Raw genomic sequence first — 20,846 nt, forward strand, 5'->3', positions numbered from 1 at the left:
GACATAAAATAGATAGCAGAGTGAACACGTCCCTATTGTGACGAAACGTCGGGAGGAGACGCCCTGACGTCACCGCGTTACTGAGTGTAAGGATCCGGATATCCGGACGTACGCCCACACACAGTCCGGCCGGCTGTGCTGTTTGATTTTTACTCTGCTATCTATTTTATGTCCGCTTGATGCCCATTTTTTATCACTGCAAAATGTAAGTAAGCATTTAGCTGTTCTAAGTTTCAATAAACCAGCGCAGTATTACGCTATATCCCTCCTTTGGTGTTTCCTTTATATTTATGGAGTCTGGATTCCAATGGTGATTACTAATGTACGGATATCGCTGGTTGAAGTCTAATCTTGCGGGCTGCTGCTGGATTTATCTTTATGCCTATTATTTACTGAATTCTGGTAAGAGTCAGTACTATTTGTGGTGGAGGTCTCCTGTTTGGTCTGAACACAGAGTGGTCGTTGTCACTATTACCTAAGGATTTCTTTTCATCACTACACCTGTGGACTGCTTTACAAATTGCTTGGCTTGTCTGGACTGTCAATTTGCCCATACCAACTGAAGAGACACTTATGCCATTTATTAGCTATTCATAATATACACCTACCCCATTGAGGGTGTTTATCACCATATATAGAATTGTTTATTTTCACGTATTGTTTATTTTCATTAATCACTGGTGTTTCACTGTATTTATATCAATCTAATTAGCGCGACTTCCCCTTTTTTACTATGTTTGTTTGTGCTGTATGGCACACTTAAGACGCGGCTGACAATTTATGTTTGTATCACACGTTGGGTCTGCGCAACAATATTTCCTTTCTTACATTTAGGGCTATGGGGATGGTCAATGTTAGCGTTATAAGGAAGGTTAATGTTAGGGTTACAAAGAGGGTTAATGTTAGGGTTACAGGGAAGGCTAATGTTCGGGTTATATGAAGGGTCAATGTTAGGGCTACAGGTAGGGTCAATATTAGGGTTACAGGGAACGATGATGTTAGAGTTACATGGAGGGTCAATGTTAGGATTTCAGGGAGAGTCAATTTTAGAGTTATATGGTTAAGTTAATGTTAGGGTTACAGGGATGGTAAGATTTAGGGGTTAAATAAGGTTTATAGGAGAGTATAATGTTGAAATTACAAGACGCGTTCATGTCAGGGTTATAAGGTAATGTTGAAATTACAAGAAGCGTTGATGTCAGGGTTATAAGGTGGTTAAAGTTTAGTGTAGGGTATCACATTCTGCACTGAAGACTAACAACACTAACCTCCTGGTGCCAAAGGCCAACATTTTTGGGAAATCCCAATTTATTGAGAGTCTTCATAAGCCAGTGGACAGCAAATGGTTAATATATATTGTCCAAAAGCAAAGCAAATAACAAATAAGATTCATCATTATTTTAATGTATGAAAACCTGACTTTTGATCATAATGATTTGCCATGGAAAATACAGAACACACTTGAATAAAAGAAAAGTGTCTGTGCTACCCACTGCAGCCAAATTTTGCCATTTCAGTGGATAGGGTATAAAAAGTGATTTAAAGGATTCCCTGCAACACCCCCCACCCAAGTTGTATTGCATTTGCAACATACATTGCAAAATACAATCAGATATATTGTTATGAGCAATGAAAGTGCGACACTTTCACTTTTCATTTCTGTATTATTTACAGATCAGAAGAGTGAATTCTCAGCATCAGCATTGGAGACTCTTAATAAAACTTGTATCCATTCCATCTTGGTTGGCTGATTACATAAATGACATGTCTGGATAATGTCAGATGTCACTTGTTTCAAGGATTAAACACCAAGACAGTAAAACAATTAAGCAGAAATGCTCACTGAGCCAGAAGGGTTTCTGCAAATAGGATTCCTGTGTGGATTTCAAGTGACATTATTCCAATATTTCATGCTGCAATGGGATCTGCTTTACTAAACAAGCTCTAACATATATAAGGCAAATATACAACAGTTGTAAGGATAAAACAGAAAGTAAATGAGTTACATGCAACATCAAGAAGGGCTCAACTAACTTGACTGTACCATTCAAGCTCTGTACACATGACCGGGAATCTCGTCGGGAAAAAAAACATTGGTTTTCCCGACGGGATTCCTGGCAGGCTTGCCCTGAAAAGCCGTGTAAAAAGCCGTGTATACACACGGCCACACAAAAACCCGCCGTTCTTTTGAATGGCAAGAACGCAGTGACGTCATCGACAACGACGAGCCGGTGTCTCGTCACATTCGATTCCATCGCCGCCATCTTGCTATACCCCACACTATCGTTGTATCCTACTGCGCATGTGTCAAAGTGTTATCGGGCATGTGCGGTTTTTCTACCCTGCAGGTAAGCATACAGACGACCGCTTTTCTCGTCAGGAAATACTCTGCCGGGAAACCCGACGGGAAACTAGAGAGCAGGTTCTCTAGTTTCCCCTCGGGATTCCCGGCTGTTTTCCTGATGGGAAAACTGCTAGGGAGCATACACAAGGCTGGTCGTGTGTATGAGGCTTCAGACATTTTTTTCCTATTCCTATTCCTATTTTTCCTAACTTCCCTTATTCTGAAAAATAATTCTCAGCCTCAGGTTCTGAAAGTTCTGGGATTCACAGGTAAAGTCACCATGTCTCACTGCTGCCTTCAGAAAGCTGGGGGCTAAAAATCCCTTGACAGAACATGCCCATTGTAGAGTGTATTCTTGTGAGATTTTGAGTGACCGGCTTTCTCAGGAAGCCACTGTGGGGCATGGTGATTTTAAAATATTGAATGCTATTATTACACACATGAACTGCCATTACCAATATACTGTGTAATATCTTTATGATAGTGGTCTTTTATCTATAATCCTTTGGAAAGTAGGCTTAGTAGTGGGAGTGCCACTCTGTCAGTCAGGCTCCAGCATGTTTTAGGCATTTGGAGATAAATGGGAGGAGCTTAGGCAGGTTTATAGGAGGAATAACACAGAATAACACACCTTAGGATAAGGTTTATTTATAAAAGGCTGGGCTGGGGTAGAACATTGATAAAGTAAGCCAAAACGCTTCAGGCTCTGGACAGTAGTATTGCCCTTGGACATACATTGGGGGGTGACTGGCAGAGCAAAATTACTAATATTTTGGCCAGTGGGATAGTATAGAAATATGTGTGTTTAGCTGCTTGCCTAGAGTTACACTCTAATATAAAATCTAGCATAACATTTGGATCAAAGAGAACAATTTTAACTGGAATCTCTTTTATCTATAGGACTCTGTGGAAATCAAGTAGCATCTAATTTAAGTCACCACAGTTAAGGAGCCACATAGGCTGGTGTATTTGAAAAAATATATACCTAAAGATACCTTTCTCCAGTGGTTTATATTTATCCTGACTCTCAAACAGCAATATAAATTAAAGCACTTGTCTGGGGATGCTGTGGTTATTAAATAGACCACATAGCAAAATAACATTTTTTAAAGCATTTTCTCATTTCCCTTGCTGCTGGTTTTGCGGAGACACTGGGCTGAGAGTTGACAGGTCAATTATTTCACTACTGAGCTGCTTTCCACAAATGTGCAAGAACCCAAATCGCCGCTCATCTTTTTCCAGGACGACAAAAGTGGATACCATTTGTTACTTTTTGCAAGGCCAAAGAGGTAGGAGATGGATGCACGCAGGATGGTGACAAATACCGGTTCCTGATAAAAAGTCTAACTGCGGGGAAATTAATTTTTGGATGGTGGCCTTTGAAGTACCATTCTATATAAAAAGTAATCCAATGAAACTTGGCCCTGTTTGGAAGGTGTCAACTACCTTTGATTTGTTCATCTCACTCTCTGTGTTTTTTATTTGAGGCCGGTCTGCTGGCTCTCAAGAGATTGCTATTTTTATTTGAAAGAAAGTGTAAACTGACAATTTGTGTTGAGCTATTTTCTAAGCTGTGCTCAAGCCTTTTTCCATAAAAGAAACACTGCTCGATCAATGCTGGCTTAGCTTTTACTGTGCTGCACAGAAAGCTTAGAGAGCTGGAAAAAGCAGGCACTGTTTTAAGTAAACACAAAAAGTGTGGATTTACAAAGATTCAATAAAATAGTGCCACAGTTTAATACTACATCCAATCGATGCAAAAATTTGTAAAACGTATATAGTAGCACAGCCTTTTTTGATCATTAGCAGCTTTATTATTTAAAGCTGAACTCCAGGCAAACAGCTAAATAAACAGATTAAATATATATTTGAGAGCTGCCAAACGGATGTGGAATTTTGTCCATTTGGTTCATTACACCGCTCTGCCACACAGCAGGGCTTTGGCTGGCAGACCTGATTTTTCACTGGTACAGCTAAATAGCATTTACAGGTCTTCTCCCTTCCCCCGACTGTGACTAGACAGTAAGGCTCAGTTCACATACGGCTCACACAGGGCCGATCCACCCTATAGGCTCACTATGCAAGCCGCTTAGGGCCCCGCAAAGCTGCGCAGGGCCCCCCAAATTACTAGAGGCCTTCCTGGTGAGAAGTAATTTTCGCCCTGCTTCTCAACTCCCTGGCTGCATGGGAGAAGAGGTAAGAAGAACCTCCGCTTCTCACTTTAATGTAAGATGTCATTTCCGACACCAGAACACCGCTTCTCAACTTTAATGTGACATGTCATTTTGCTTAGGGCCCCAGGGAGATCAGGATAGGCACTGGGCTCACAGCAGGGGTCCGATGCATGCTGGTTAACCGTTTCAGATCTGATTTCAGCCGGACCTGAAACAGACCAAAAGACACACAGCGTTTTTGTGCAAAACGCACGGGACCCGCTGCGGAAATGTGTGAACTGGATCCATAGAGAGCCGTTCAAAATCTCCTGCTATTGCGAATAGGATACGGAAAACCGCATCCAATTCTCAATGATGTGAACCCAGTCTTAAAGTGGTCGTAAACCCTTTACAACAAATTTTTACTACAGGTAAGCCTATAATAAGGCTTAACTGCAGCTACCCTGGATATCTCCTAAAGTTTAGGAGATATCCCCTGTATCAGCATGTGCCAACATCATCGGCACATGTGCCCTGAAGCAACGGCTTCAGCTAGTGTGCTGTTACCAGTGACTCCCACGCGCATTCGCGGGAGTGAGGTCATAGCGGCTCTGGACAATCACAGTGGCGGAGCCCGCTAAACCCGGATGCGGGAGTGATGTCGCTGGCCAGACCAGTGTACGAGGACCGCTGTGGGGGCTTCGATCTAAGGTAAGTATTTCATAATGAGCTAGTATGCTATGCATACTAGCTCATTATGCCTTTGTCTTGCAGGTTTATTTAAAACATTTTTAGTGGGTTTACAACCACTTTAAGGAGATATGCCAGATTTTTGGCATGTACTGGTGCATTTTGCACCTGTAAAAAGGACATGGGACTCAAAACATTCACCAAAAAACACAAATGCTGGTGCATTTTTCATGATTTTTTTTGCATTTTAGCTGCATTTTCCATTCATTTCAATAGGGAGGTGTGTTTTTGGTGCTTTTTTTTTTACCATACCAAACATCAGAATGCAGGAATTTTTAAAATGCAACTGACCTGCTACTGACTGGTGTGAAGAGTTGTATACGATTTAATGGTTATGCATTTTTCTTCCGCTTTTTGTAATGCAAAAATGAAAGAAAAACTGATCAGTGTGAAAGGGCCCAAATATAAAGAATGAGTGAAATGGGTGTCACCAGGCTAGGAAGACACAGACAGCAATACAAATCACTGTCTGTGTCCCCTCCGGAGAAATCTTCTATCAACGTGTACCACTTAGCAGATTATTACATTTATAGCAGCTGATGATGTCACCGGTGCATGCACACTGCGTTTTCAATGGACATCATACTGGAGTATGCCATCCATTTAGAGAACTGTGGCACGAATGTGCACACGTGCGGGAGTGACGTCATCCTGGCCCAGCCATTTAAAATGGCCGGATCCTGCAAACCTGGAAGGAAGATCGATTGAAGATAGAAACCCTGTCAGAGGTAACAGTGGGCTGCTGGAGGGCTTGATTTTAAGTTAAATCTGTCACAATGTGGTGTATACTAGCATGTTAAATTTAAACCACCCAGGGGCTCAATTTTTTATTTATTTTTTTGCTTGGACTTTGATACTGCTTTAAGACATAAGTCCATATTTATATTAAATTTCCTGAATGTGTCTATTTTATACTACTTGCAATGTAATGTAAACCGTTTCCTACAAGGAGTGTTTAAAAAGCAATTAATGACTCAATATATACATTTTATTATGAATACTTTAACACTGAGTTGAAGGGACCGTTTCATAGCAGCCTGGAGTTCATCCTTAGGCCCCGTACACAGGAGAGGATCCATCCGCTGGAATTGATCCGCGGACCGGCTCCAGCGGATGGATCCCCTGGTGTTTACAATACAGCGGATCTGTTTCCGCAGATTTTTATCCCCTGGGATGGATTTCAAGCGGATAAAAATTTGAAGACATGCTTTAAAATCTATCCGCTTGAATCCATCCCAACGGATTGATCCACTGGTCTGTACAGACTCAAAAAATTACTTATATGACAGCGTCGCTCACGTCGCCGCGTCATCATCGCGGCGACGGCGCGACACGTCATCGCGATGGGATTTCGGCGCCGATTTTGATCCTATGGTGAGTACACTCCATCGGATCCAAATCCGCGGATAAATCCTCTCGTGTGTACTAGGCCCTAATCTTCTGTCAGCCAAATATTTCCTCTGAATTAAAAAAAAAAAACATGCTACAACTTCTAGCAATATACAACAATCACCAATTTCTGTTCCTCATATTAAGACCAGGGACCTTGAAAATACTTAAATTGATGTCAAGGGCAAAGTAAATAAAACATATTTTTGCCATTATATACAATATTTTATTGCCGGCTGACTTGAGTGCAAATATGTCAAACTTTGTAAACTGTGAAATCACTCTGCAGCCAGAGCAGTTCGACACCGATTACCTTCAATGTTTGATGACATTTGACAGATGATAAAATTATTTATCACAGACGCCAGAAAGCCATGGCAGTAGGTAGCATTGCTGAAGGTTACATTAATCTGTGCAACAGATCGAGCCTTGTGACTTTCACGTATCTCTGGGCAAAAAGAGCCATAAAAATCTTGCTCAATATTGCAAGTATAGTGGCACTTAAAGTGTCCTTTAATGTATGAAATTACTAACACACTTGCTCTACAACCTAGTAATAAATGAAAATGTCACCTCTTGAGCCATCAGTAGATTGAAAGAAAAAGAGACACATGCCCTTCCATATATCAATTAATTGAAGTAAGGAAGTTTGGTAAGTGATAGATAGAAATAAAGGGATAGAAATTCCGTATGTCTTCATTTTGGGACGATCCTTTCTTCTTGATAGTACCATTTGTGTACATAACTACCAATTTCTATGTATGTTTTTGCTAAACGAGGGCATTTCAGGAATAGGCTTATGTCCGAAGGTCTGAATTTATATTAAAAAAAAGCCACACAAGTTAGGCCTAGATGAGCAAAAGTATAAAGGTACAAGAAGTCTCTTGCCTAAATGTATTAATTCTAGGCTGGCTATAGATTGTCATCTGACTTGCAAAGCAACAATGAAAAGTGAAAACAATGAAACAATGAAAAGTGAGATCTGTGTTCATTCCCAACTGCACTACTGTACTACTAGGACTTATAGTGTTCTCTCTCATCCAGATGACACTTTAATACGAAAAGTGATTCACAGCTCTTATGCCCTGTACACACGATCGGTTCATCCGATGAAAACGGACCGATGGATTTTTTCATCAGATATCCGATGAAGCTGACTTTCATCAGTCTTGCCTACACACCATCAGTTAAAAAAAACGATCGTGTCAGAACGTGGTGACGTAAAACACAACGACGTGCTGAGAAAAATGAAGTTCAATGCTTCCGAGCATGCGTCGACTTGTTTCTGAGCATGCGTGGATTTTTAACCGATGAATTTCCCCAACAGACGATCGTTTTTTTCTATCGGTTTTTTAACCATCAGATAATTTTAAAACATGTTCTATGTTGAAAAAAAAAAAACGATGGGGCCCACACACAATCGGTTCGTCTGATGAAAACGGTCCATTAGACAGTTTTCATCAGACAAACCGATCGTGTGTACGCGGCATTACCCATAGATATTTTGCATGCCACTTATTATCCCCTAAGGAACCTATACACAACCCAATGTTTGTCTGATCACAAAATGATGTCCTGGTTGCAAAGACTGGGCATACTACTTTTATTCAAGCTACAACAGAAAGATGTTAGGCATTTAAAAGGTCACACAAGTAACAGGTGAATCATGGAAAGACAAGTCAATCCATGGTTTCTTATGTCTTTGATGCTTTATTAGAAAGATCTCCCCACCATAATTCCTGACTCCATCTTGAAGATTTTGGTATTCTCATCCACCTTGCCAAACTCCTGCTGTATACTCTATAACAGCCTTTCTCAATCTTATTAACCCAATGAAAAACCCTTGAAATAAACTTCAGGTTTTAGAGAACCCTTGCTAAAAGCAGAGGCGATTCAGTTCGCATGTGCCGCGCTATATACGTTTTTCATTCATTCATTCATTCATTGAGGATCAGTGGGAAAAATGTCCCTTACATTAGTGTTCAGAATGCCGCCCTTACAGACCGATTAGGAGATCATTGATGTCATGCTGCTGGCACTTCCATGTGACATTGGCCCTGGTACTATTTAGGCACCATCAAAAGCGAGGTTCCTCTTTCACAGCTTTAGTTTTAAGGTCTTCTAGGGACAACTGTGATCTATGTAACATGTAACGCCTGTCAAAACCCCCCTTGTGTTGCTGCAAAAAATAGCTCTCAAGCAAGGCTACCTTCTAGACTTCTTTTATGTAAGAGTTACTAATAACAACAGCTAATATATATTTAAAGGGATTGTAAAGGTAATTTTTTCCCCATAAATAGCTTCCTTTACCTTAGTACAGTCCTCCTTCACTTACCTCATTCTTCGATTTTGCTTTTAAACAGTGCAGATCCTGACCTCCCTGGGGTCAAATGACGTGTCACATTAAAGTTGAGAAGCGCTTGGGGGGGCTGCCGACTGTGACACATTATGTCACATTAAAGAAGATTAAAGTTGAGAAGCGGGGGGATGGGGTGTTCTGCTATCGGAAATGACATCTTACATTAAAGTGAGAAGCGTGGGGTGCTGACTTCTTACCTCTTCTCCCATGCAGCCAGCAAGTTGAGAAGCGAGGCGAGGGGCCAAAAATTACTTCTCACTAGCCTCTAGTAATTTGGGGGGCCCTCTGCAGCTTTGCGGGGCCCTAAGTAGCTTGCATAGTGAGCCTATAGGGCGAATCAGCTATGCTTTTAAATGTCCTTATTTCCTCTGAGAAATCCTTACTTCCTGTTCTTCTGTCTGTAACTGCACACAGTAATGCAAGGCTTTCTCCCTGGTGTGGATAAAGCCTCTTGAGGGGGGAGGGGGCAAGCAGGCAAGTCAGGACACTCTCTACTTTGCAGATAGAGAAAGTAGCTGATGTTAGTGGGCGTCCTGACACTCCTGCTCGCCCCCTCCCCCCTCAAGAGGCTTTCTCCACACCAGGGAGAAAGCCTTGCATTACTGTGTGGAGTTACAGACAGAAGAATAGGAAGTGAGGATTTCTCAGAAAAAATAAGGACATTTAAAAGCAAAATCAAAGGATGAGGTAAGTGAAGGAGGACTGCACTAAGGTAAAGGAAGCTATTTAGGGATTTTTTGTTTACCTTTACAACCCCTTTAAACACCATTGGATGTTGTCTCAGGTAAAGCAACAACACCTTCCTGAAATGACAGGTTCTTATTTCATCAGCTTATAACAATAACATATTTTATGCAATTATCATTTATCAATATCAGCTAAACATTTAATGTTTGGAAATGACTAGGGCTATCCAATTTTCCTAAAAATGGCTAGTCCCTTGAAGCTGCAGGAAACGTTGATATGTTCCCCTAGGAAATTTTCCTAGGGTGAAAATTATGAAATTGATGCTTGTGGAACAGAACACAATAGCTTACACCAGCTACACAGTAAATGTAAATATAATATTAGATGGACAGTGCTGTGGTTTAATTCCTTTACAGGAATCAATAATCCTTTTAGTAAATTCTGTGGTAATCAGCAGAAAGATTTTACCATTTATGTATTAAAAAAGAAGAGCAGTCAATTTCCAATTCTGTAAAGGAGTTATAATAAGGTGAATGAATGCAGCTCATGAAGCTCTCTTACCTTCCTCCGTTGTCCGGGCTGACTTTGACTCGCTATCCATTCCCTGAAACTCATTGAAATAAGGTCGAACCTTAATCTCATAAGTAATCCCCTTTTTCAGGTTGGATATCACAGTGCCACGCTCAGCTGGAACCTTCACTTCCAGGTTCTGCCACGCAGATGGACTCTGCAGACCTGACGTCTGCCTGTATATCACCCGATATCCTTGTATGAACTGTGACTGACGATCAACCTGCACAGATAGAAAATAATAAGCATTATGAATAATGAAACTGCAATGACAGGATGAAAGAAAAGCTGTCACAAGGCAAGCACCCCTAAATGAAGCCACCAATAAAAACCTTTACAATTTTGTCTGTGTTACATGCAATTTCAGGGGCAGTGATTTCAACTGGATGGATGCAGCTTGGCTACACTCAATTAAGGCATGACCCCTAAGTAAGGGAATGGCAGCTTACACCTTAGGTTTCTCAAACAGATATCTTGTTGCATACAGAGATGGTCTTCAGAAACTTCAGCACAGGGATATGCTCTTCTAGCAATATTTGGACAGACATGTTTTAATGACCCAAATGTGAACAGATTCTTGAAACTAGAAGAGCTTCCATATAGTAGACACCATTAGATACCAAAAAGTGCAAGAACATAGCTGCAACAATACAACAGGCCTCTTTAAAAAAAAAAAAAAAAAATCTTTTAAGGTGTGGGTATATCCAACAATGTAGCACTCTGTGTTGTAACAACCTATTTTATGACAACAGGGTGGTGTGTCTGAGCACATACAAGTACCAATTTTTAGAAAGGTATTTGCATGGGCTCTTTGGGGCTTCTAGTGAATACTTAGAAGTACATTTTTTATCCAAGGTTTTTGGGCAATAAACAAGTCTATTTTAAAATGCCTACCTTATTTGCTGGTGTATAAGGCGACCGGGCGTATAAGACGACCCCCTAATTTTACAGTTTTTTAAGATTTTTTGCCTGTACTCACCGTATAAGACGACCCCCCTTCTGAGGCTTCCGAAGCTTCATATTTCTTATTTCTGGAGCCATATTCTTCTTTATTCTTGCTGGAGCTGGAGCCAATCATGGCAAACGGCTTAAACATCATCAGCCCGCACCTCTCTGACTCTCAAAGCCAATCCGAGCAGGCTACTGTATGTAGCCTGCTCGGATTGGCAGAAGTTGTTACTCCAATCTGAGCAGGCTCTGTATTCATTTGAATACATCGCTCACTGGGATTGGCTAAGCGGTATATACTGTATGTAGCTGAAGCTACATACAGTATTACCGCACATCCAGCAGGCATCCGAGCAGCTGACCCGGCGTATTAGACGACCCCTGCTTTTTGGCCATTTTTTTTAAGTGTAAAAGGTAGTCTTATACGCCAGAAAATACAGTACTTACCATAAAGTAGGCATTTCTGTGAAATATCATTAAATATACACAGTATGTATAAAAAAAAATTTTTTAAGAGTTGCACATATTTTTACAACTTGCAATTTACATTAAAGTAAAGTGGCAATAGCAACAGCCCAAAAACTCTTCCATTTCACTCCATCCACACAGAGGAGCAGGGGAAGACTGGAAACTCTTGGCCTGGGAGGAAACAACAACTAACTTGGGGTGAATTGCAAGAGCTCAGCAAGATAAATGCTGCTCAGTAAAAATAATTTGCACTCACTTAAATACAATACTAAATAAAATACCATGCCACCACAAATACGCCTCATCATTCTCATTCTTTTAACACATGAGCACATTTCCATGTTTTATTCTTCCCGCATTAACCTCCTTTGCAGCTCCTTACATCCAGTACCAAACATCTCAGAGCTGCAAATAATGTCAATACTGGAAGACTGCAGGTCTGAATCTGCAGCAGATAGCTATATGATACGCATCAGGTGATACTGTGTGTGTGTGTCCTACTCTAATTGAGATTTTCTAAGTGAATATTTCTAATCAGGGCCACCAGCCCAACATATATTATTTTTTGACCGGTGAATGCCCCCCCTGCTCAGTTCTCCCCTGAAAAGGAGGCATGCTCAAAAACAAAAAAAGGGGAGCAAAATTAACAATATAATTTTCTCCTCAAGATGGGGAAACTCAAACACAAAGTACATAGCAACTACTTATCCACAGACTCTGTTGAGAGATCAAAATGGCAATCTCTCACTAATCAGGGCTTTACTGAATTGTGCAACTTAGATGCACTGCCATACTATCTTTTACACAGGAAAGGCCACCAATCAGAGCTAGTGCAATAGAGAGGGCTCAATTGGAGAATGTGTCACCCCCTTAGAGGCCCCCTAACATTTTTTTATTGGTTACTAAGGCCCTAGTAGTGGGTTGATGTACTGCAGGGTGTGTGGCAGAACTGCAGGATGCTTAGTGTGTATGGAGCAGGCTGTGTTGAAGCAAGCACCTTGTGTTGTGTCTTTTTTAGGACCAGTCTTAAGTTAATATGATATGCTAATGCAATGTGACAGCTTCACTTTAATGGCCTACCATTCATTTTAACATAAGTCTCTATACTCAATTTCTTTCTTTTTTTGTCCACAAAAATAGTAACTGGCCCTTAAAACGAGCTACACATTGTGCTCATCATTTATTCCTAATGCTAACATTACAGAATATATTACTCTGGAGAAAATATAGAAAACACTTTCATGACTAGGGGCAATAAAGTGCAAACTGGAAACACATTGAGGCAATTTAATTTAAAATCTCATATTTAGCAGTTTATTATAATATACGACACTTATGTTTTCACTTTTAAAAATAGCAACTACTTCAAGAGATTGAAACCAAATGGCATTTTGTAGCGCATTTAAAACTTTAAAAGAGAACGTAATTTTATACAGCCATATGTTTAAGATTTTGAACATGTCCAGTCTGTCTTTTCTATAAGCCTGCATGTATTAGGTGAGGCTTTTTTTCTAAGCCCTTTTAAAAACTGAATGACAACTAAAGTAATGCAAATTGTCTTAATTAGTAATCTGACTTCACAGTAACAAAGTTATTTCCTAACTTTCCAGTGGTCTACATACATCCAGTTTTCAGCTGAACTGCTGTGCGCTGTTTAACCTGTCAGCTTCTGTCAATACAATTAATACAGAGTGTTGACTCTGTTGACAGCGAACATGAAATTGTTTAAGTAAGAGGCAGGATGCACGTTGTGTTCAGATTTCACCAAAACAGCATTTTTATTCTACAATTAAGCAATGAACCAAGAGAAAGGCAGTTGAAAACTAAGATACGAACATTCCACTTGTATTCGAAATAAACAAATCTTAGGAAAAATATCAATGTTTCAAGATATTAGGCTATATGGGTTAGAGATACACAGGAAGCTTTGATATTTTGAGGTGATCCGAGTACATATACATTAATTAGTGCAAACAGACCAAATGACAGGGAAGCAGCTAAAGATAACTGGGATTGGATTCCCTGGATTTGTAATTCTGTACAGCCAGGTCTGTGATTCAGACACCTCTGTCAGACAACACAGACAGTTTCCTGATTTCCACTGCAGCATAAAACATTTTAAAATATATTTTAAAGAATATGTAAACCCAACATTTAATATTTCTGATAAATGCTTGTTAGCATGTACTTATAGCAGAAAATGTATCCTGTTCTCTTTGTATTGCTTCCTTTGTTTAAAATCCTTGGTATTTCTGCCAGTCTTTTTGCTTTCCTATAAAAAATGTACCACACTAGGCATGAGAGCTCAGTGTGGTCAATGTTCTGGATGATATCCTACTGAGGAAGCCATGGGACCCTGTGGCGTAACGCATTGGGGAGGGATCAAGTTGTCATCACACTGAGGTCCGCATTGTGAGCATACTGTGTAAATACTGTCGGGTTGTCCTATACCCGCACTGTGAGGACTGAATGCTTTTACAGTTTGGTGCACTCTAAGCACCAGGAAAATATGAGTGTTTTTTTATACTTAGTGTTTAATAAACAAACCTGTTATGTCTAGCTTTCTCTCTTTATGATGTGGGCATATGGAGATAAGTGTAGAAGAAGGAAGATTCTAATCTCAGGATCACCAGAAAAGGAGAGAAACAGCATAAAACTGATCCCCAGAGAGGGATAAAAGCACATATAGAACATTGGTTGGCCTTATTGGAGGGCACATCGGATGAGGGGATTATCACTAATGCATGTGGATGATTGGAGCACATAGTGGTGAACACTAATTAAGGAAGCTGTCGTTTAGATATGTGAACACAAGCCTGTTTTGTTATGAATTATTGAGCATTTGCAAGCAGATTCATACCAAAGGACACATTATGGACTGATTTATTGTTTGTTTTGTTTTGTTAATGTTATATATGGTTTGACATGATATGCTGAGTTCGAATTGCTATGCAAACAGATTTAAAGGGATACTAGCATATTAGCATTTGGAAAAGCGACACCACCTTTAAATATACCAGTGTTCTTCTGTGCTGGGAACCCCCCCCCCCCCCCCACTCCTTCAACCTCTGCAGCAATGCTTTCAGCACTCATACATCTATTTCCCAATGACAACCCTGGATATGACACTGAGCATGTGCACTCAACTTCTTTGGTCGACAATGGTGAGGCCTGTTCTGAGTGGAACCTGTCCTGTTAAACCTCTGTATGGTCTTGGCCACAGTGCTGCAACTCAGTTTCAGGATCTTGGCAATCTTTTTATAGCCTAGGTTATCTTTATGTAGAGCAACAATTCTTTATTTCAGATCCTCAGAGAGTTCTTTGCCATGAGGTGGCATGTTGAACGTCCAGTGACCAGGATGAGAGAGTGAGAGCGATAACACCAAATTTAACACACCTGCTCCCCATTCACACATGGGACCTTGTAACACTAACGAGTCACGTGACACTGGGGAGGGAATATGGCTAATTGGGCCCAATTTTGACATTTTCACTTAGGGGTGTACTCACTTTTGAGTGGACAGCAAATTGACACTGTTATGCAAGCTGTACACTCACTACTTTACATTGTAGCAAAGTGCCATTTCTTCAGTGTTGGCGGTAAGGGGGTAAAACCTTTCGGAGCTAAAGTGGTTAAGGGCCCGTTCACACTAAAATTCAGTGCAGGAGAGCTGCGTTCCTGTGCAGCATTCTGCACCACATTCAAATCACATTGCTCTTGAAATCTGCTGTGGGGGTCAGTGAAAATGTAGCGACACCCACACCGGATCAAAAGTACCATGTAAGCTTTGCCTTACATTTCAAAACATAGTGCAGGCACTACTTTTGGTGCTGTGTGGTGCATTTACGACATATACAAAAGATTTGTGTCGGGAGGGAGAGCTCAGAATAAAGCTTGTCTATTCAGAATACAGTTCTGCTGTGTGTGAAAGGGGGTGTGTTCCTTCCCTCCAATCAGCTCTCACACTGTGTTACTGCAGTCTCTCCACCCCCTCCACTGTGATCCTGACAGTTGAAAGTTTTTTTAACACGATCTGCACTTTTGAAGGGGTTTAGAGAGGAGAAGACTACAAATAAACAAGTAAAACCTATGTAGGAGGATTTGTTTTATCTCTGTGTATCATCTGAGGCTGTTCACTTCACTGGGTATATGTAAGGGTTTACAACCACTTTATTCTACAAAACTCTACATCTACCACAAACACAAAAATATGGAAGTAATGCTTATCCTTTTCAATTGAATTCTAAACTGGTAGCTGTGTTATATTCCCAGTTGTGAAACTGCTTTGTATACTAGATATAAATGATTGTACATTTCCAAGATAAAATAAGGGGACTAAAACAGTTTGCGTTCAATCCCATGACTTGCATACATCAAACCAGTTCATTATTGTCCCTGTATATTATTTTGAAATCGCTCTGTTCTCAATCCTCTACCCATATGATGATAGTGTGTCATAAAATAGCATTCCGTCTTTCTGTAGTATCTTCAAGAAACATTACATTAAATGCTTGCCATGCCTCTCAAAAAGCCCATGAATACGATGTATGAGTCCATACAGATCGCCACTCTAGCAGAAACATCTGTGATGATCAAACTCCAGAGAATCAAGAACAGAAAGGACACAGCCTGTATCTCCTTGCATTTCTGATCTCAGGATAAAATGTGTAGCCCATTCTTTATATGTATAATACCCCTGCACATGGATAATGAAGTCATAAGCATAGCCTGGGATTTAGACTGGGAAATAACAAGCCACCAGAGACTCATTAGCGCTTTCCATTCATTGAAAAGGTAAAGCAACACAGTGGTAGCTTGAGGGACAATGTATACTGTGCATGGAAGGTATCAAACACAAGCCTACTTGAGACCTGCCAATGGCACTCACCTGGTTAACATGGATTAAATTAACAAGATATGGGACTTGATAAGAGTCAGAATGTACAGAAAGTTACATTGCTCTGCTTGTATGTAATTGTCTGAACAAGTCATGCCATTTGGAAAAAGAAAAATATTCCTGAATAATTGTTCAATATTAATGTTTCATATTCCCGCGAAGGCCATTCTATATTCATTTATTAATTTAATATAGGTTTCTGCCTTCCGACTGCTTTTACTGCTTGGTTTATGTATTTCTGCAGTAAATAATGCATGTATCGCTTTATCTAACCCTCTATATAACCTGGTGAAAGTTGATTACCTTTATTGATACAGTACACTTGAATTCTAGACACAGAATAATAATGGCTGGCTCCTGGCTTCTTTGTCATTTCCTTGCGTTAAGCAGCAGTAATGCTTCACTGTTATCTCTCACACTCCAGCAATAAATCAGATTGCTGAATCATGAGTGATTTTTAGCTTTAGGAAATCTTATTTTGAGGGACCAAGGTACATGTCTTCAGAGGCTGCAGATAGGAGAAATAAATGGATCCCTGGTGTGTTATACATCCAATATCTCCTTCAAGGCACATGTGTTATAAAATATTGGTAGTTGTATTGTGTTTAGAAAACAACCCAGTATAAGTTCTTGTTGGATTTCATAAACCCTTTTAAAATACAAACTGCTCTCTGCACACTCTGCACATAAATACTTAACCTCTTGCTACTCATGTATTACATATGTGTGGGGGGGGAAAGGGTGGGCTTTAATGCCCACATGCCACACAGATGCATCCATGGACGGCTAAGGTTTCTGTTATGGCAGCCTGCTCACTGCGTACTGTCAGCACTGATTTATCTGTCATAGACATCTGCTGTTCTCCAGTACTAAACGTGAGCTGGTGGGAACAGCTCCCAGTCATGTGACTACTGTGACAGCCAACCACAGTGGTCACATAATAGGGCAGTCCTTCCCAGCCCCTGGGCATAAAGATTCAGTTAAGGCTGGGATCACTCTAGCTGTGGCCACGGGGGACACAGCAGGGGGTCCAGTAGGTCCCTGTTCTCCATTTCAGATGTGAATCATGTCCGAATTTTTGCCTGAATTTGGAACAGAAATGGAGCCAAAGACGCACGACACCCTGGAGCTGTGTGAACTGGCATCCAAAACCTGCATCCAATTCTCATCAGTGTGAACCCTGCCCACGGCTCGGCCCCACCCTTCTCTCTCCTCATTGGCAAACTGACTTTGATTGACAGAAACAGGAGTCAATGGCACCCGCTGTGTGTCTCAGCCAATCAGGAGGGAGAGTCCCGGACAGCAAAGTCTCTTGTGCAACATCGCTAGATCGAGATGGGGCTCAGGTAAGTAATAGGGGGACTGAGGGGGGCTGCTGCACACATAAGGTTGTTTATCTTAATGCATAGAATGCTTTAAGATAAACAACCTTCTGCCTTTAGAACCACTTTAATATCCTATGTTTATCTGATTGATTCCTTTTAACTGCATTTAGATACTGTACAATGTTTGAAGCAAACTATCACTCTAAACATCAACATTTGTTATAGACACACATGAGAATGTCTGCAAGCTGTGCAAACAGAATTCTGAGAAATGTGTCACTGTTGAGCTTTGTGAAACATATGTCAGTGTGACATTAGCAGACCATTTAATAAACTTTGCTGTCTTTACGTTAAGTAAATGTATGTGCAAATATGGATGTAACTCACAATAATGGCCTGTTAATACTGAGAAAAACAAGCCGAGGGACATTAAACAGCTGTTTTTTTAGATAAAGGAAGGCTGTAAATCAGAGAAAACTGTTTACATCCATCTTTGCCTCCCACCAATTAATTGTTTTATGCACATACAAAAAAGATTTTCATAAACATGACATTACAAATGAAACTGTGCTCACTAAACACCCACTCATTTTTTTCTGATAATACAAGATTTACTGTAGTGCTTCGTACACACGGTCGAACTTTTGACCGCGCAAAAGTCCGACGGACAAAAAGAGAACAGGTTCTCTATCTAAGGTCCGTCCGACTTCCGACAAAAAAAGTCAGATGGAGTCTACACACGGCCGGACTTTCCGAGAGAAAAAGCCAGTCTGACTTTTTTTCTCTGGAAAGTCTGACCGTGTGTACGAGGCATTCGAATTTGACCGTTATACAGCCATGCCTGTATATTGAATATCCCAACTGAATAGATGGGCCACATTGACCAGTTCTGTAAAGGTTGCAAGGTTGATCATTTCAGCTTATCTTCATTTTATGGTCTTGGTTTGTAGGCACTGGCTAAGGATGTTATCAGAAATTTTGCATGGTTGATCATTTTGGATTAGCTTAATTTCATGGTCTTGGTTGTAAGCACTGGCTAAGGATGTCACCCCAACCATGTTCTTGCCAGACCACAGGTTTATATTGTTATTTGCATTTCCCAAGCCAGATGAAAGATATAATCTTTATAGCATGTTCTTTATCTTCCATGCTGCAGCTCCAACATACAGTATGCCTGCTTGGCAAAATCCATATAAGGTGTCATACTACTTTGGTTGTTTCTCCTGAGCTTCTTTCTTACCACTTTCTCTATTTGTATAGCTCTAAAAAAATATATTAGTATGTTCTGCTTGCAGTAGGAGCCAGTCAAGTCAATACTGGCCCCCAATCAGCATACAATCTAACGGCAAACTTATTACAGACAAACTATGGTTACATAGGTTAGAGGTCAATTAGTGAACCCATCATGACAAAAATACAGGATCTGCCATATTGAAGATCTCCTGAAAATCTTAGTTGCTTGTCCATTATGCAGAACCTTTAACTTTAATGCTTTCTCAGTCACTGACCGAGGACTAGTATGCAGACCAAGTTAGATATCCCCATCTGCATACCTGCTTTCCGTCAGTGTTGCAAACTGCTGAAGCAGAAAGGTCAACCAGAAAACCAGCTTTTGAAAAAGGAAAGGTCTGTAAATACAGGGCTGTAAGTCATTGATTTTTTTTCTTGTAGTGTAAAAATAAACAATAGTACCTAGAGAATACCCATACAAACTTGGGGAGAGCACAAAGCCACAAAAACTCAAGCGGAACAATGGAAACTGGACCTAAAAAGCTAACAATGCAAGGCCACAGTCCTACACAGTTAAATTGGAGGTCCACACAAAAAGTGAACCTCCGATTTTTCAAACCCCCCGGTGTCACATTTGCCACCTTTCAGGGGGGAGGGGCTTGAAGATACCTGTATAATACAGATATTTGCACCCACTTCCAAGAATAGACTGCCACAGGAGTCACGCCCCTTTGTGCCACTCATCGCTGTCTTCTGGAAAAACAAACTGGTCCCAAGAGACAGCGGGGACCAGTGAGGGCACGGCGCGCGTCTCGCGCATGCACAGTAGGGAACCGGGCAGTGAAGCTGCAACGCTTCACTTCCTGATTCCCTCATCATAGATGATGGTGGCGGGGGCAGCCGAGAGATGACCGATTGCTCGGCCTCGGCTGCCGACATTGCGGGCATGCTGGACAGGTAAGTGTCCATTTTTTAAAAGTCAGCAGCTGCAGTATTCGTAGTTGCTGTTTTTTGTTTTTTTTAATCGGGTGGACTTCCACTTTAACTTTCTAGCACTGACCCACTGCTTTCCCAAAGACTTTCTTATTCTTCTAGTCCTTGCATATAGCTATAGCATTTTGTTTATGTGCATTATATATACTATAAATTCAAAGCAGTATGCAAGCAGTTTACACAGCTTATGTTATTTTTAGTTTTTTAGATATTCAACGTGCTAAGTTTTCAACCCTGTTATACTACTGAATGTGTCAAAATCAAATCACTAACACATTTTCTTTGCAGTGTATTAACAAACTGTGTGTGTGTGTTTTAACTCTTTGACAGCATATGGAGTATTTCTACAATATCTTTACAGTTTTAACGCTGTATGCTATCCAGCAAACAATATCCACACATTGGGATTGATTTTACTAAAACTGGGGAGTGCAAAATCTGGTGTAGCTGTGCCTGGTAGCCAATCAGTTTCTAAATTCAGCTTGTTCAATTAAGCTTTGACAAAAAGAAAAAAAATGGAAGCCGATTGGTTTCAGTGCAAAGCTGCATCAAATGTTGCACTAGTTTTAGTAAATCAATCTCATTAGCTAATCCATTACAGTTTTTAAGCTAGTCACTTTAGGAAATTCCAGAATTTGCAAAAGTGTTGGTTAGTTTTTATTGACTACCTAATTTTGGAAAAACGTGGCTCTCTTAGGCCCTGTACACACGATCAGTCCAAACTGATGAAAA

The 20,846-nt window shown here is 40.5% G+C and overlaps 1 protein-coding gene across 21 annotated transcripts in view; it reads right to left on the reverse strand.

The window, feature by feature from the left end:
• Nucleotides 1-20,846, reverse strand: part of ROBO2 (roundabout guidance receptor 2) — a 1,260,761-nt gene that overhangs the window by 91,308 nt on the left and 1,148,607 nt on the right. For all 21 annotated transcript variants that reach the window (XM_040338780.1, XM_040338787.1, XM_040338783.1 and 18 more), the window contains one exon: nt 10,244-10,475. In XM_040338780.1, the coding sequence (XP_040194714.1) occupies nt 10,244-10,475 (232 nt within the window). The remainder of the gene's footprint in view (nt 1-10,243; nt 10,476-20,846) is intronic.

The sequence above is a fragment of the Rana temporaria genome, chromosome 2, assembly GCF_905171775.1.
Source record: "Rana temporaria chromosome 2, aRanTem1.1, whole genome shotgun sequence".
Classification (NCBI taxonomy): Eukaryota; Metazoa; Chordata; class Amphibia; order Anura; family Ranidae; genus Rana; species Rana temporaria.